General features: G+C 46.7%; 1 protein-coding gene across 1 annotated transcript in view; it reads left to right on the forward strand.

Moving 5' to 3' along the window:
* The window catches only part of CACNA1H (calcium channel, voltage-dependent, T type, alpha 1H subunit), a gene marked incomplete at both ends in the record, with an annotated part of 76,733 nt that overhangs the window by 49,352 nt on the left and 9,159 nt on the right, over positions 1-18,222 (forward strand). The window contains 7 exons of the mRNA XM_010087057.1: positions 3,041-3,192; positions 5,190-5,299; positions 6,373-6,506; positions 7,133-7,203; positions 15,062-15,140; positions 17,225-17,346; positions 17,850-18,099. Of these exons, the coding sequence (XP_010085359.1) occupies positions 3,041-3,192; positions 5,190-5,299; positions 6,373-6,506; positions 7,133-7,203; positions 15,062-15,140; positions 17,225-17,346; positions 17,850-18,099 (918 nt within the window). The remainder of the gene's footprint in view (positions 1-3,040; positions 3,193-5,189; positions 5,300-6,372; positions 6,507-7,132; positions 7,204-15,061; positions 15,141-17,224; positions 17,347-17,849; positions 18,100-18,222) is intronic.

Raw genomic sequence — 18,222 nt, forward strand, 5'->3', positions numbered from 1 at the left:
TCTTTCCCTGGAGAAACCAGGTGCAGGTTGCATTTTGCCTGCTGCAATTAATGATGCGTCAGATCTCTCCTCTTTGCTGTGCCCATGTCCCCATGGTCCACTGTTGTCCTCATCCAGGTTCTCCTGCAGACCCCCCGTCTCTGTCTGAGCAGGCTGTGACAGTAGGTGTGTGCAGTGAACACCCAGACTGGGGAGAATAACATAGTGTATTCTCACTAAGAGGTAAAATGTGTGTCTGAACTGAGAGGAGGCTGGAGCCACTTGCTGTGCAGTCAGCTGAAGTAAAATTCCTGTTCCTAAAGGAACCAGGAATGCACCCAGCAGAGCTGGGGACCTCGGTGCTCTGAACCACAGGCTTCCTCCTGCTCGGAGGGGTCAGAGCTGCAGTGAAGCTGTGTGGCTGATCTCTCACTGCTTTCATCCTGCTGCAACCCCTCTGCCTTCGTGGGACTGTCCTGACCCAAGACCAGCATCGCTGAGCGCAGAAGCTGGCCCATCCTCCCTGCGCACTACCATGAGCCTCGCATGAGCAGTATCTCCTCTAATGGACATTGCATGGTTACCGCCCTGAGCATGACAGTGTTGTTGCATGTGTTTCAAAGCATTGTCAACTTTATCCCAGACTGTCCTTGTATGTGTCCTTGCAGGAAAAGTTTCTTTTTCATCTGTTAACCTGGCTTCAGGGGTGTAGTGCATCCTCAATGAGTAAGGCATTTCCTAGAGTGCCCTTATCCCAGGTCAAGTTAAACCTATCGCAGGTTTTCTGAGCAACCAGTTGACCAGGCATAGCCAGCACTGAGCACCGGCAGAGTGTACAGACACCTCAGAGACACTGTCACACAATAAACCAGACCCACCTTGATGGCTGGGTGGTTCCTCCTTACTATTCGTATACTCAGCCCACGTAAAGTGAGAGCTGTGTTGCTGACAGGCTGCCTCAAAGGTTTTCTATTCAGCAGCTTTACAGTGGAAAATGTCTTCTTGTGATTATGCTTTAGAAATATATGAGTAGTTTATAAAACACAATAACCTGATCTTTTACTGAATAGTTAATCAACGACTGCCTTTGGGCAGGTCAGAAAGTAGCTGCAGTCACTTACAGCCCATTTTCCTTATGCGCTGACAGCCAGTGTATTCACACACTGCCCGTCGCTGCTAATGCTCTTCTGAGATCCATTAATCAACCATTAATCATCAATAAATAGTCCCGTAATATAACGTTTGACTGTTGGGGCTATTCTTGGACCTCCTAATGAGCTGATTTTTTTACATTCCCAGGAAGACATTTACCCAAAAAAAAAAAAAAAAAAAGGAAAAGTATGTCCTCATCCTGAATACATATGAAAGCCTATTGTACAGACTTAAGTAAATATTATCCTGGAATGTTTTTATTATTATTTTCTAGACACAACAGAAGATTGAGCTCAGTAGCAAAGACAGCCGTACCAGTCCAAGATGACTGATAGGACTAAAGCACATGAAAGCAACAGAAAAATTTATTCAAAAACAACTGTGTTTGCTTTCATCTTGTTTTTCTACACCCATTAGCAGAAAAAATAAGTCTAGGTGACCTCAGTCAGAAGGAAATGTTTTTCAAATACCTCCACTCACTTTTAATTACCAGGAAAAATAGCAGTTGAAAGAGAGCAGCAGCTTCAGTTTCCCTTTATCCAATTTAGTTTAGCATTTTGGACTGTAATCTGGCATCAGTTGCACTACCAAAAAAAACCCCCACATTTCGAGACTCACTTCATCTGAAAGATATTAGCAAGATGAGAGGAGTGGAAAACGTATTACAGGGAGTCACTGAGTACTTTTGAACCTATTTCCCTCCCTATTTTTAAGGTGAAGGAACTCCTTTTTTCCAGCTCCTCATGCATTTAAAGCTGAATTTGCTGAAACATTTGCAAAAAAATCCCTTTCCATTAAGAAACAATCCTGCTCTGACTTGGTAAGACCTAACATGTCTCATCCACTAGCAAAATCTCCAGCAATGCTGACTTTGGCCTCAAGTACACTCTTTGAATATTTACATTTCTTAAGTTTGAAAAGAATTCGGCTGCCATTGGAGTGCCCACAGCCCTCTTGTGGTCACAGTCTGGTTGAAGAGAGACACACGCAGTAAATACAGCTTGGTCGCGGGGCAGTGTCCAAAGCCTCTCCTTGGAACAGCCCTGGGAACTTGGCCATGTGCAGAAATTTCCCCATTTCAGAGAGAAGAAAGGAGGAGTCATGACCAGAGGTATAAAACTCATGTGGTCATAGCCTGAATGGTTTTTAGATGCAACCATACCCTTGGTTTTGTATTTCCAGAGCAGCTTGTGCTGATGATAGTCTTTGTGGAGACCAATGCTGGGCACCCCGCTCCATTGCCATTGACGCTCTCCTGTGTGCTACTAACCCTCACGCATGTGCCCTACTTTGCCACAGGCATCGCTGTGTTTCCTTTAGACCTTTAAAAGACATCCAAAGCCTTTGGTCACAGTAGCTGAGCTCAGGTTATGTTCTTCTTTTACGAGGAATGTGCCTGACATCAGCGGGATTAGGAGAGATGCATACCCGAGCCCAGACCGATGAGACCTGCCCTAAGCCTTTCCTCTAAACCGGAGTTGAAGCTTTGCTGGGTTTGAAGCTTTTCTCTTGGCTTTGGATCTCATTTCCATCCTGCTTCTCACCCTTCCTGCTTTGTGACAAAGAGTCCCGTGAAGTGAAGAGGTTCTCCTCTAACCTGAGACAGAGCAGTAAGGACAGAGAGCACTTGGGAGAAGGAAGGACCTGGTTGTCAAAGCCGTGGAGGTCCCTTCTGCAGGCACAAGAGATTTGGCTCAGCCCGATAACCCCGCTGCGGCTCTTGAAGGCCTTGCTGCTAGGTAGCATCACTCAGCCGTTTCCCGTGGCTTCCTTGAGTCAGTTCTCCCCCGGGCTTTGCCCTGCACCTGGGTGTGTGGAAGACGTGACCCCCAGGCCAGGTTGCGATGGCTGCCAACCACGCAGCAGGGCCTGCGGTCACTGTGGTGCCTTTCCTTCTCTTCTTCTGCAGAAGCCCAGCGCAGGCCGTACTACGCTGACTATTCCCCAGCGCGGAAGTACATTCACACCCTCTGCACCAGCCACTACCTCGACCTCTTCATCACATTCATCATCGGGGTCAACGTCATCACCATGTCGATGGAGCACTACAACCAGCCGAAGGTAAGCGCCGCCCAGCACCGTGTCGGCTGTGAGACACAGCAGCGTGGGGTAGCAGAGGTCCTGAGGATGATACGCTGTTCCCTTGGGATACCAGTGAGGTCTGCAGCCAGCCCTGGTTCCCCCGGACCATTCCCTGGTGTTGGAAAGCCTCGGCAGGCTCCAGACTTGGCATTGCATCCCATCTAACTCTAGGCCAGCTCTACATTCAGGAGTCCCTTGTCTCAGCCAAAAGCTTGATGTCCATGTTCTTGCAAAAAAAAAAAAAAAAAAAACAGAGAATAAGGCTAACAGAGAGTGAACTAAACTTTTCCTGGGAAAAGCCCAGTCCAAATATTTCCTCTCTTGATCCCAGACATGACTGACCCTCAGACCGTAAAACAGTCCAGAGCTGTAGAATACTCCACTAACAGATATAAACACGAAGTTAATGCATGCAGAGCGATGTTTCTTTTCCTCAATGAATTTAGAATAAACCAGCTCTTAAGCACAACCCTTCTTTTCTTTATGTGTCATAAAACCGTTCTTTCCCAAGAAGACCTTTGGCATGAATCACATAGCCTGGGCATGTGCCCCGTATATTCTTCTCCCATTGCTTTCCCATTCACAGAGCTGTAGGCTCAGTGTTGATTTTTCTGGCATTGCATGGTCTGCCGGCTAACCTGCAAATGCCACCTGGAAGCTAAGCCAGAGCGGCATCAAGCCACAGTGTGTTTTACGCCTGCTCACTCTGTGCTGTTCTTCCTCCATAATTCCTTTGCATAACAGCCTTTGTTTCGCATGTAAATGTTATTTATCCAGATCAGGTCTTATTTATACTTGTTTTATATTCATGTAGAACATAGTGGTGTAGATCTGAATGCAAACTATCACAAAAGATTGGAGAATTCAAGCTCGGGCAGTGAGTTTTGGATGAAACAGCAAATTGTGACATTCTTTTAAGGTAGATGGTTTATTTTAGGCGCTAGAACAAAAAACAGGGGTAGTAGTGCATTGAGGAATGCCAACACCTGAAAAACTTTCAGCTCTTGTTCCCAAAAAATCAGTGCATGCTCATGCCACATGTCTGGGGTTAGCAAAGCCCAGCCATCACACAGGAGTGACGAGGAGAGCTTTCCTGTCGCCTGAGGCTTCCTCTGCCAGCAAAGCAGACTTTGCTTTGCAGAATCCTCTATTGCATTTTATTTCCAGTTGTGTCTGGTTTGATGTTCATTGCTGTCATTTTCTTATTGTAAGAGACCTAGACTACACTTAACTAAATTCCCCTTCCCTCCCTCCTCTCCCCAAATCCATCCCCAACCAAAGAGCTGTTTCACCCTGCAACTGTCTATTTTAAGGTCCCAGCAAGATTCTTTTGCTATTGTTGGCCTCCAGTTCCAATGAAATCCGTTATAAACACTCATCATCCTAAACTATAAACACTGCGGATTCCTGACTTCCGAGAGCAGCTCTATAGAGAGCGTGAACATTGCACCAAATATGGACATACTTTGCCCAGCTCTAGAGATGTAACATTTTTTAAGAAGGCAAGATTCAATCCATCTCCAATATTATTTATTTTTCTGAGTGTTTTAAGCAAAGCCTTTGCCCTAAGGATTGCCATGCTGGAGTAAAGAAATGATCCATCAAGTCTTTTATTCTACCCCAAGGCTAGGCAGTTCAGATAGAAGTCAACTTTATTACATGGGGCAGCGGGAAAATTTTCTCTCTGACCCAAACTCTGAACAATTTGTGCACTGAAGCTGGAGGATTGATAGCTCTTGTCAGTTTTAGCATGGCTATATTAGTGCTTGTGAGGATTTTGTTTGCATTGGTGTTTAATCCTTTCTTTTGAGTTTTGCTGGGTGATTTAGTGCAGTTTTGTAACGGAGCACTGCAAGCTGTTATGACTTTACTCCTTCCATCTCTGTGCCTACGCCACCCTGGTGCCTGCCGATACCTCTGCAGGGGGTCTGGGAAAGGATAGCTTGGGCTGGTCTAACTGGTGTCTCTCTTTTCAGTCCCTGGATGAAGCTCTGAAGTACTGCAACTACGTGTTCACCATCGTTTTTGTGTTCGAGGCAGTTCTGAAGTTGGTGGCGTTTGGTTTTCGAAGGTTCTTTAAGGACAGGTGAGAGTATTTTCAACTCCCGTGCATTTGGGATAGAGCTGTCCTGACCCAGTTTCAGAGCCAGATGCTGGGTAAATGTGGCGTCACTGTGATAGTACTACATGCTGCGTGCAAGGAAGAGCAAAGGGCTGTCTCTCCATGGGTGCAAACTAAAAATTCTAAGAACTCCTGGTAATGCTTTGCAGAAGGAATTCAGGAAATCTTACAAAAGTCTACATACATTCTTTCCCTCAGCATCTGCCTCTCCACGGGCTCAGCTCAGAGGTTAGAAACAACCTGTTGGCATCAATCCAGTCCTCAAAAGAGTCATTTTGGCAACCTAGGGTCGCAGAGTCCCTCAGAACAAGTCTCCTTTGCAATCCAAACCAGCCCTTTGGTAGACTGCTGGCTTTGCAAAGCCTTTGGCAAAGACAGAGGTGGTTGTTTTCAGCCCCACTGCCTTCAGATCCTGGATGCAGAGACCTGCGGATCTTATTCTGCCTCCGGTTCAGCCAGAAGCAAATGTGTACGGAAGCACGTTGTGGTCTGGCAGCTTGCTGGGGAGCAGGGTAAGACTGGACACATTTCCACAAGATCAGCTTGTTTGCTTTGGTTATCCTGAGTGGTTGGAAGCCGCTATGAGCAGTATTACTGACAAGGGAAATTGTGTAGGAAGGACACTCGGTTTCTTCCCATTTTTCTAGTGCTGGTGTGGAAGCCCCTCTACAAGTGTTAGGCTATAAACCAATGAAGATACTCGAGTAATTCAAGAGACAGGTGATGTAACATGGGAGCCGCTGTATTGCATCACATCAAAGGTCCCTCTAGCCTAGTGGCTTGTCCCTGAGAGTGGCTTCAAGTGGATAGCAGGGGGATGATAGTGACCGAGAGGTAGGCAGGGACACATGGCTCAGAGCCTGTCTGTGCCAGCTGTGAGCTGATTCCGAACCACACAGAAGATGATGGGCCCAGATATGAGAGAGGAGAGGCATTTGGGATTTGCTTGTGCTTGTATTAACGGATAATTCTCTACTCTTGGGTGTCTGTCCACGTATGATTTTATTTTTCCTGTCCTTCCTCTCTTTGTCTGTTAGGTGGAATCAGCTGGATTTGGCCATAGTTCTCTTATCGATTGTGGGAATCACGCTGGAGGAAATCGAAATGAATGCTGCGCTGCCCATCAATCCCACAATAATACGCATCATGAGGGTGCTGAGAATAGCAAGAGGTACGGGCTGCTCCGTGGGTATCCAGCCATCCCTCCAGACACGTCAGGAAATGGTTTGGCCATTTGTTCTGGTTCTGCTGTTTCAGTCCGACTGGAGAACCGTTAGGTCTGAGGCTGCAAAATGTCAAGTCAGAGACAAGCTGGGTGGGGTTTTGTGGGCGTTTCCAGTGGCACCTTAGATGGGTCTGTAATTCAAACCTGGGATCACAGACCTTTTGTGCTGATACCAGACAAGAGTGGGAAGCGGTGGAGAAGGGAGGATCAGAGCTTGGGATGATGTTTGAGCAACCTGCTCTAGTGGAAAGTATCCCTGTCCATGGCAGGGGGGTGGAACTTGATGATGTTTAAGGTCCTTTCCAACCCAAACCATTCTATGATTCTGTGATACTATAAGTCCTCTGGCTTTTGTTCTGTTTTACTGATGTCCTCAACACGAATTGGTGTGGGAGGCAATCAGGATGCTCAGATATTCTGTGGGCCCTGCCAGGATGCACTGAGCTCGCCATCTGCATGAACAGAAGCGAGATGTAAAACCCTCCCTGCAAGATCTGAAGCTAGATTTCCTTTCTGGGTTTTGCTTGAGGTATTCCCCAGCCCTGCTGATCAGGATTTGATTCTCATTGTAGTGCTGAAACTGCTAAAAATGGCCACGGGGATGCGAGCGCTCCTGGACACAGTGGTACAAGCGCTTCCCCAGGTAAGCCCCCAGACTTCATCCATGCCCAGCGTGTTCCCCTTGGTGGACTGTGCCTTTCGGGCTTGGGGACAGCTGTATGCCACCACGTTTGGTGGGCATTAGAAGCCACCTGGGGAGGATATCAGCTTTTTCTGCTGCCACCAGTGCCTTGGTAGCAGAGTTTCGCACGGCACATCCTGCTCACAGTGTGTGTGTTAGATGGGAGAACCAGAATGATGGAAAAAGAGTTAACAGAGAGCCAGTGCTGTAGGCAGAGCTCTTATAAAACACAGATTTCACTGGCAAGTTCAGGAAACACAGGGATAGACAGAGAAAGCTGTTGGTGAAAGCATTGGAAGTGGACAGCTTCCAGCTCAGCAGTTTTCTTTGTGAGACAGGAGCAACCATGTTTATTGTCAGCTATTGACAGAGGAGCTGCAGGCTTTAAAAAGCAAATAGGGGAGATCCTTCTGAGTGTTAAAAGCCTGAAGTGGGGTCTCAAATCACCATATTCTCTTGAGCTGCAAGAAGAACAATGATGCTGCCAGCCTTAATGATACTTGATAGGATCCTTCAGGTGTTCAGTTCCTGGGACCACTTCTTTATTGATCCATTTATTTGAAAAAAAGAAGGAAATAAACTTTTTGCTGACTTGCACTCTTCCCTCAAAAAAGATCTAAAGCCCATCAGAAGAATTCCAAGAAATTTAGGGTTCCTTTGTTTTTAAAATCTGTTGCTATTTAAGCTGTGTTCTGCTAGTTTGTGGGTTTAATGGTCTGAGTCCTAATCCTTCAGTCTTTAGAGTCAGCTCAGCTGCCTACACTTTCCAGTTTCATATATCACCAGGATCCTATATCCCATCAGACTGTCCTGGAAACATTTACTGCCATGCTTTACCCAGAAGTGAGTACCAACATGAGGTGCCAGACCATCAAGAATGAGGCAGAGGAGCTCTGCAGCCTTCTTCTCGGAGCTGGCGGTTCAGAAGCAGCACTTTTAGGATGCACAGGCATGGTCAGATGAGCACCTTGATGAGCTTGATGAGCTTCAGCAATCCGCAGAGGAATTGCATCCCAAAGGTGGGATGATAGCACTGTGGCTTGGCCAAAAGCAGGCACCACATAGACATCTCTTCCAGAATATGAGTGGCCATGTGAGAGTCAGTAGAACTAGTACATTAATTACCCAAATATACCCCTATGAGTTAGTTGCTAAGTGCAAAAAAGCTCATAATTTACTAAAACTTAACTGGAAAGCAAGAAGAATTTCTTATTCTTGGAAAGACCCATTGACTTTTCATCACTGCTATGAAGATGTTTCTAATCTGAGACATTTCCTTTTCAGTGAGGGATTTTGGCTGAGACTAAACCATGGAATTTACCAACCTGACCCGTTTGGCATTTCAAGAAAGCATTTGATTTGTGTCTATTTTTTTTCTTTTGAAAGCGTTGTGATTACAGAGCATATTTTCTTTCTCTCTCCTTGTTTTCTCTCTGCCCCCCAAACAATAGGGTGGCTGCAGGCCAGGCTTTTTGTTTGGGGTGTTTTTGCAGTTTACATTCAAACCAAAGCCTCTTTTAAAGGGAAATCCCCAGGGATATTCCAAGCAGATCTTGTGTAGATAAAAATGCCATTTTGTCCTCCAGTGAAATTCAGAAAATGAGAAGGGAAGTTTGGGAAAACCGCTCCAACAACAATCACTCTTCATAAAGCTCCGGCTTTCATTTCAAAGGCAGGGGAAGAATTCCTAGTGCAATTAATTTAGCAGCCTAAAACCACAGCTGGAAAATCCTCATTGAATCGTTGAATGTGTCTGCTTAGTGACAAGAAAAATGAATTTATGTTTATTCATTAAGGTTTTGGGGGATCTTCTTTGTCTGGTGTATGTAGAATATCCATTTATGGCCTTACCATGACGAAGTATTGTCATGGCAATACACTTTTTTCTTTCTCTTTTGAGTTCTTTGCATCAGCCTCCTATTTGTTTTTATTCAGCAGCAGATATAGGTTGAGTAGCACTTGGAGAACCAACTATCCCCAGACTTGGGGGAATGTTAGCATTTTGATCCGAGATTGAAGTTGTCATGGTACAGGCTTAGTCTCATCTTCTGGAACTTCAGACTAACCTTGAGCTTCTGTTTTCAATGCAGGACTTCCTACCCTACTGCATCCTCCATTTCTGGTAACCTCGTGTCTACCAGGTCAGAGATCTTCTCCTCCACCATATCTCTGAAAAAAATGAGATGGAGTGGAGGAGAACAAATGAGGAGAGGCAAGAGAGACAGAAAATATGGTCAGGGAAAGATCTCAAAGTGGCACCTCCGTGCCTTCTTAGTCCCAGCAGATATTTGGGCTAGTGTGAGTCAATCATCACGTTCCTGCCATAGGCCATCTGTGCTTGTCCAGCGCTGGCTCCTCTACCCACTGCTGTGCAATCTTAAGGCAGTATCTGCTTTTCCAACCAGAATCCAAGTTTTTCGATTTCACAACTGGTTGACTCACAAGAGGTTGAACGAGTAGCGGGGCCATGGTCACCCAGAAGGTCGCTGCCAGCCTCAGCTCTGAAGGTGTGCCCTCATGGCATATCCTTTTGGAGAACAAACAAAATCTGTCGTGGACTTTAAAGTGCTAAAATCAGCTACACTGGAGTAAACCTGAAATAGATCCACTGCTTTAAACTGAGCAGCTAAAAGAGCTGGGCTAGCATGACCAGCACTGACTTCATCACTTTGACAGTCCTAATTAAGCCCATGCAGTGCTGCCGTTCGCAGCAGACCTGCTCCCAGCATAACACGAGCCACAGAGCTCTGTGCTGAACTGCAGCATGACTTTTAAAAGCCTCCTGGTTTTATTTTAAGGATGTGAAGTGTTGGGGATTGGCCATCCCCTACTGATGAAATACGTTCTTCTGGTAGGTGTTTACTCTTTCTGCTAAAAAAAAAACCAAAACAAATCTGTGTTTTTAGTCTTAATTAGCCAAGTTCGTTTTTTCACTGGATGTAATTTTGCTTTTTTCTTCTAGAACTTCTCCTTTTTGGAGGCAGTAAGAGATAAAATAATCTCTTGGAGTCTGTCAAACAGAAAAACACTGAACTCCCTTAATCTCTCAGCATGAAGCATGTTTTCAAGACCTGTTGCAAGGGTTTTCCTCTTCTTTATGAGCTCTAGCTCCATTAAAGCCATATAAAGAATTATACTGCTCTTAGGCTTCAGCTGAATATTCCCTTGCTGATGCATCTGGTGGCTGCATCGGTTTTGTAAGCAATGTCTGCTCTGCAGGACTCCTGTTGGATGGTAATTCTTTAGTCCTTTCCAAAGTACAATTCACCCTTTCTGTAGCACAGCCTGCACTTCCCTCTCGGGTTTGTAACTTGGCGTTTGGCTGGGTTAAAATGCTCGTTGTGTAAGTGAATCCACAGCCCAGCCTGTGCAGCACTTCTAGTATCGATCGCCAGTCAGAAAACCTGCTGAGCTGCCAGTGCTCTTCCTGATGGAGGGGACAGGGTGGAATCTGGTCCAGTTGTCATCCTGGCTTTGCAGGGCCAACAACAGTAAAAGGTGGAACTTTCCTATCAAAAGATCTGGGTTTGTTTTCCTTCTTTTTTCTCACTTGGTCGGTGGACAGCACATTAATTAAATGCAGGACTGTACAGTGTACCTCCTCTTTGTCTTCAAAGCTTGGAACTCCCCCCAGGTGGACTCTGTGCCAAGAAGAAAGCGAAGAACTCCTCGTTCCATCAGTGCCCTGAAGGACAGAGCCCGTAGTTTGCTTCTCTCCGGGGGTTTAACTCCTTGGTGCTGTAATTCCTGTGCTTATCTCAACTTCAGCTCTTGAAGACATTTGCTGGCACTGCATAACAGCCGTTATGGGACATAAACAATAACCTGCTTTTGCCAGACGCTGAAAACCCGCCATGACTGTGAAGCTCGGAGAGCAAGAACAGAAATGTCATACCAGCAAGCACTGCAGATGAGACAGATTCTGGAAGATGGGGGTGTGTGCTATGCTGCACACTGGAAAGAAGTGCAGAGATGCCAGGGATTTGAGTGGTGAAGCAGAAATCAGTGGGGCTGAGCAGATACACGGAAAGGGGAGCTCATGCGGTTCACTTGGTGGCCTTGTGGCTGCACCATGAGATGACTTTAGCCTCCAAGGTTGTCTGTCTGACCCTTTCCACTAGTCCTGGAATTTACACAAACAGCCTCCATTTTCCAAGCTGACAAACGTGGCCATTTTCTCTTGGGTCTAACACATAAGTTAGCCTGTGTCCTCCTGCTGCCAGGATTATTGCTTTGGCTGGAGAGGGCTGGAAGGAAGATGAGGAGGACTCCTGTCCTTGGAAAGGGTTGACGGGGCTTAGTTTGATGAGAAATTGCTCTTGACAGGCATCTCAGGGAGCTGTGTGCGTTGCCTGCATGGACAACTGAAGTGCCAAGGTGTGGGCCAGTGAAGCAGAAACAATTGATGCAGGAGCAGGAAGAGGCACAAGAGGAACCGTAGCGTGCTTCAGCCAGCTATTGCAGGAGTGGGGCAGCAGAAGACAGGAGGAATCACAGATATTTCCCAGTGTCTCCATCTTCTCTTGTGGCTTCTCTGAGGTACTTTAGGGCACCAAGAACATCTCCAAGATGTTCTTCATCTCTGCTTCACTCCCTACAGGCCACAGCCTCCCCTCAACACTGGAGCCACAGCAAATGATGGATAGCCCCTGGCTGCCAGAGAGAGAGGTTATCTGGAGTTTTCTCTGCCCAGCCAAAGGCACCAGCCCAAGTCAGGGGGAGTTTCATGGATAACACAGAGCGTGGGCTGACCTGCTCAGTGCTGCTAGAGCAGAACCACTTCTCAGAGCCTGCCTGGGTGACCGTCTGCCAAAGTTGAGGTTGCTGACCAGACCTGGATCAGTGTCCCTGATGGAGAGTCCAGCACAAGCCTCCCAGCCTTTGGCTGCTGGAGAAAAGTGCCTGGATTGCTCCTGCCCCCTCCCATTCCTGCCAGCAACATGATTCATGCACAATCTTTTTCTTGTCTGGTCTCAGTAGATCTCAGAGTGCTTTAGAGACATTAATGACCTATCCACAAGGGTATTACAAATGGCTACATTGAGTTACAGGAGAGGAATGACTCACTCAAGGTCACAGACACACATCTCATCTGCCTTCTCTGCTGCCCAGCAGCCGCTGGCTGCCCTCGCTGCCTCCACCTCAGCCCATGTCAAGAACGTGCCTTGGGTCCTCCTCTGTGCTCAGGCCTTGGTGAGGCCATGGGCTGAAGAGGACCTTCATTTCCTTTCCTGAGGGACATGTACCAGAGAGCCATGGGCTAGCACTGACAAAATATTAAATCTGGCACCGACTGGAACTGATTCAGTACAGCCAGAAATGGCACAAATAGACCGAGCGGTTTTGCTGAAGCACCTAAGCAAGAGGGGAGCCATTTTGCTCAGCTGCATTCTCTTGAGCATCGGGTGTTTGTGGGCTGCCCTCTCCAACTTCAGGAGCCACAAACTCCCCGCACATATCCACGTGGATGCTACATCTGCAGGGGGTGGTCAGGGCAGCAGGTTGTTGTGCACACGGGGAGAAGCTCTGGATGTCTAGTTACAGGTGGGATGGAGTTTAACGGTGAAGGTGGTCCCATCACCCATCCCAGGGTCTTTGACTTGCTGCTGTCTCCCACATCTCTCTTTCCCATAGCCATGTTTGCAAATCAGAGTCAGATGTTTGGTGACTTCCCAAGAGATCCTGTGCCTCAGCTGAGCTTTGGAACTGCCCATGTGTCTGCTCTCAGCCGAGGGCAGATGCAACCTTGGACACCAGCAAACATCACGTTAGCAAACGTGCCTCTCAGCGTTTTCAGAGTGTGCCTCTGGCTGTGGTGCCTTGAGCCTATACAGCAAACCCACGAGTGCAAACTGGTCTTTGAAGGACTTGTTATGAGACACGTTGGTTCAGTAGTGTAATTAGTCATGATCTTAAATACAGAATCTTTTACAAATGCACATTAGGTAGGAGGCAAATTGTTTATGAGCAAATGTAAGCTCATAACACGCTTTGCATGTTGAGAGATAGATAATAGTTTTGACTGATAACCTGGTAATAACTTTGATGTTAGTCTAAATTCTTTGGAATTTCATCAACGCCAAAAGTTTGCAGGCTGATTTATTAGGCATTAAAATAGCAGTAAAATATTCAGTTTATAGACTTCTTTGAAAAAAATCCAAGACCCTCTTCTGCAGTACTACAAAGTCAGGCTTTAATAGACACACAACCTAGAAAACTTGTTTATCGCTTTAATTTTCCTTCACTTTAATTATTTGCTCATTTGCCTCCCCAGCAGTGTGTGTGTCTGCATTTGCACGTGTGCCTCTTTTCTTGTGTTTTCTAATTTGCAGTCATCTTGCAGACTACCTTCTAATGTCGTACAAACCATCAGTGGTCCAGCAGACATGAGTTAGGAAATTCTATTCCAGAAGACAGTAGATGCAGATGAAATAATCTAGACCAGCCATCCACATCACTGTATTATCTCAATTATTCCCTGGAGTACGGTAATAACGTTAGTGCAATTGCAAAGCTCTATGTGGAGTAGCCAGTTGAGGCTTTACAGCAATTACAGTCTCCACTGGGTGATTCAACTATTCCCATTTCTTTAATACAAAAAAACCTACTTCATAAGTGATAGCTGTGTTAATTTTATGATAACAGGTCTCACACTGATAACCCTTCTAATGAAATTAAGCAGCATGGTCAAAATGCCCAGCAACCCTGGGGCTGTGCTGCCTCGGAGAAGAAAGCTCTCAAACCATAGAGTTCACTAGAAGATACCTTGAATCCATTGACCTGCCTACCTGAATCACCACCTAGTTCATTTTTATTTGGAGATCAAGTGATGCTTATGGCACCATGTCTAACTGGAGAACTCCATCATTCTGTCTCTGTTACAAGCTGTTTCAAAGTGGCAGGAAAGGTAAATGGGGACAGTTGCAGGTAAAATGCAGGTGGTCGGGTTACTCTGCCCTTCATGTTCTCCACCTGAATCACAAAAAATCTGATTTTGAGATGTTTTAAAGGCATCAGCCCCATGTGGTGATTGACTCCAGTGCGGATAACTGTCTTCCCACCGTTATGAAGAACCTGTGTGTTCACTTTAGCACCATTGCACTTCTGTGACCATCCCCGTCAGCCACCTCGCGGTGCGTGTTGCCACCCGACAGGAGCAGCCCACGCAGTGTGTTGGTATATGGATCAAGGCTTTTCTTTTGAGACACTGAAAACTAAAATTCAGGTAGCTGTTCTTGAGAAATATCTGTAAAGAGGCAAGGCTGGGAGAGCTTTACGTCTCACTGGAGCATGTGTTCCTTTGCTGGGAGCCCTCCAGGCCAGCGAAACCTTTGAAACCAGGCAGTTCCTCTTGTGGCTTGAGACATGGCTTGTTAACATCATTGGCTTGACACCCTCAGCCTTCGTGCTCAGTGTCAAACCTGGCCAACAGGAGGGAAAGGCCCTTAAAACTGAAACCAGAGCACCAGGTCACCTAAACTACCAACGCACTGAAGCACAGAGCCAAGTGCCGCTGAGGCTACGGCCACTAGTTGGCCAAATCACAAATGAAGCAGCATCTTCGTATTGGTGATGGAGAGGCAGCAGCCACCGAGACTGCTCTGCACATGGGAGCATCTGCTCCGTCCCTCGCACAGGAGACCTCTCTGGGTCTGTTAAAGCAGAACTGTGAAAGGGGAGCAGGGTGTTGGAAGCCAGGGGAGATGATGGTTAGCCTCTGGCCACCAGTCCCTCTTCTGCTTGTGTTTAAAATGTGATGGAACAATTTCATTCGTGACCTCAACTTGCCTGACCCTTGTTCTGCTTTCTCCTTGTGTAGGTAGGGAACCTTGGCCTACTTTTTATGCTCCTGTTTTTTATCTATGCTGCCCTGGGAGTGGAATTGTTTGGCAAGCTAGGTGAGTAATGTGCCTGACACTATTTGTTTCGTCCGGTTGATGTTTATTTGGTATCTAGCTGTTTCCTTTCTTCTCTCTCGCGTTCTCGGGCCTTCTTTAGCTTCACAGCTCATGGTCTGAAGATTTAAGTTTTCTCTTGATCTCAGGGTCACAGATGACACATGAGGATGTAATACAGAACTTGTCTAACGTGTGCACACACACATTTAGAGATTTGTCCAACACCACTGGTGGCTGTAGAGAAACTATTTACTATTTAAATAAAATTTTCCAGCATGGATATGTTCACAAAGATGGAAGTTTGCTACTTAAGACAGAACATGAGTCTGCAGAGCTGGATGGTAATCAGATTTGTGCTGGAGAGATGCCACCATAAACATGTCCTTCCTCAGAGCTTCCACCACGCTCCGTTAGTTCTCTGCACTTGGCCGACGTTGCTCTTCCAGCTGCCCAAGGCTTGTCTGTCCGTTCTTCTTCTCAGCATCACCTTCCCCTTTCTCCATAAATCAGGAAGCATCCACTGGTTCCTCATTGTCCAGCATCATTTATTCCTCCAGCTTGAGGATACTGTGTGGCTGATCACGAATGTGTCCAGCACTGAAAAGAAAATCAGGTGGAGTCAGAGAGAAAAGCCCCACCGTGCCCAGCTGAGCCGGGCCAGGGCAGCCACTGCCTTTAAACACGCTGCTCGAAGGCGATGTGTCTGCCTTCTCCATGTTTGCATCCCAATTAGGGCTTCAAGAGCATCAGAAGGGCCCTTCCTCCGCGGTGATTTTCTGGTTGTCATTAATCCCCTTTATGAGCCCAGCCTTCTGCTCGGATTACAAATGCCTGAAAGCAGAATATTTCTTTCAACCAAAGACAAATTATTTTTCAGTCTTCAACAAATTCTGGAAAAAAAAAATTTGGTTCTGCATCCACCCCAAATGAAATACTGTGAGGTCAGTATTACGTATCTAGATATATTGGTATGTATTTCCTCAGCCACAAAGGTGAAAAACGTCTTATTCACAGGGACACCTTCTGCTGCTCTGAATCCTTTTTGTGTTCCCACGCACACCCCTCACCAATGCCAGCCCCCAGGTAACCCCAGCGTGTGGTCAGGGAAAGCCCTGATCTCGTCCAGGGCACACTGCAGGCACCCAGCAGACCTCTTCCCATCCTGATTTAACTGGGAAATACTTTCACTTCTTTTTCCCAGTCACTGTGGTCCATGTCAGCCACAAAAACCATCAGTGCTCGTTCCCCCCCCAGGATTGGTTCATTTGTGGGTTTTTTTGGTTTTTTTTTTTGCTTTTTTGGTTTTCCTTCCTATTTGCCTCTGAAATAAATACCTAATAATGAAACGCCCTAGCAAGAGACATTGCTGCCTGTCCTGGTGAATATTTAATGAGCCTGTGTTTTATGGAGAGAGTGATATTTCATATGTTCGATTTACATTCATTAGTATATTAATTCTCAGGGGGAAAATGTCAAGTTGCTCCATTTTATCTCAGTGAAATATCCCTCATGGTAGATGTACTCTGTAAAAAATAATCAAGCCAAGGACATAATGAACAGGATAACAGACAAAGGACGCTGTAGAGCAGTATTTGTTGAGACCAGCAAGTCTGCTTGTTTCCACCTCCTTTCAGATGTGCCTGTGGCTCTCCCTGTTGGGGTAAAGTCAAGAGAATCACAGAAGTGGTGGTGGAAGAGGCCCCCAGCCAGCCCCCGGCTTAGAGGAGCTGTGGCTTTGTCTAGCCAAATCTTGAAAAATTCCAACAAAAACCTCTCTGGTGATGTGTCCCAGGGCTGTTTGGCCCTCCAGATGAAAACAACTTTCCTAACGTCCCACCTGGACCTCCTAAGCCACAGTGTGTTGCTGTCCATTACAGCCTCCACCGAGAAGAGTTTGGCTACATGATCCTTGCAGCTGCCCTTCAGTGGTTGCAGGCCACCAGGAGATCACCACTGAGCAGTCCCCCTGGTGCCACATATCAGTGGGACGTAGCTTGGGGTCTCACCACCGGGTTTCGGGCTGCTCTGAATAAGCGCTGGGGAAGATGGCTTTGTTGATGGGCTTCTGCTTCTCTCTCCTGTAGACTGCAGCGAAGAAAATCCTTGTGAAGGTCTGAGCCGGCACGCAACTTTCACCAACTTCGGCATGGCCTTTCTCACCCTCTTCAGGGTGTCAACTGGGGACAACTGGAATGGTATCATGAAGGTGTGTGCAGTCTCTGGTTGGGTACTTTCTTCTCTCTGTAGATGTATAGGTACAGATGTCAAAGTAATTTAGGCACTTCTTGTGTGAAAACAAAAAAGGGTTCCTTTTAAAACATCCAAATTAAACTTTCCCATTTAAAAGCCAAATGTATTTTCAAGGGATAATTTGTCCTAAATCTCGCCCAACCTGAAACTTCATTCTTTTTAACATATCCATAATACTTCAGGAAAATGATGCCAGTTCTTGTGGCTGAGAGGAGTAACCATGTGCTCTGTACCCTGTGCCTTTGGGACATAACACAATCCTCCTCTTTGTAGATGATGTAATTCCTGGTCTCTGTATTCTCTTCTGTCCGTTTTAGTTGTACCTACAAGCTGTTGTGTCTGGGATATGCAATTATGCGCTTTTCAGTCCTCAGCAGGTTCTCTTTGATGTTTCTGCATTTGGAGCCCAAGCAGAGCCCCAGCCCGTATCAGTCCCTCACCTCTCGCTCTCCGTTGCAGGACACTCTGCGGGAATGCACTCGGGAAGACAAGCACTGCCTCAGTTACCTGCCTGTCATCTCTCCCGTCTACTTCGTCACCTTCGTCCTCATCGCACAGTTCGTCCTGGTCAACGTGGTGGTGGCCGTGCTGATGAAGCACTTGGAGGAGAGCAACAAGGAGGCCAAGGAGGATGCGGAGATGGATGCTGAGATTGAGCTGGAGATGTCCAGGGGAGCCACCACCTCGGCCACCAGCGGGAGCAGGGGAGGTGCGGTGGCCCCGGAGAGCAGGGCACCCTGCAGAAGCCAGGAGACCACGAAGTCAGAGGCAGCGGTGCAGGTGAAGCACCAAGCCCTGGTAATAGTTCACACAAAGCGTCTGCTCTGGTGCT

Source organism: Pterocles gutturalis, unplaced genomic scaffold (assembly GCF_000699245.1).
Source record: "Pterocles gutturalis isolate BGI_N339 unplaced genomic scaffold, ASM69924v1 scaffold40436, whole genome shotgun sequence".
Lineage (NCBI taxonomy): Eukaryota > Metazoa > Chordata > Aves > Pterocliformes > Pteroclidae > Pterocles > Pterocles gutturalis.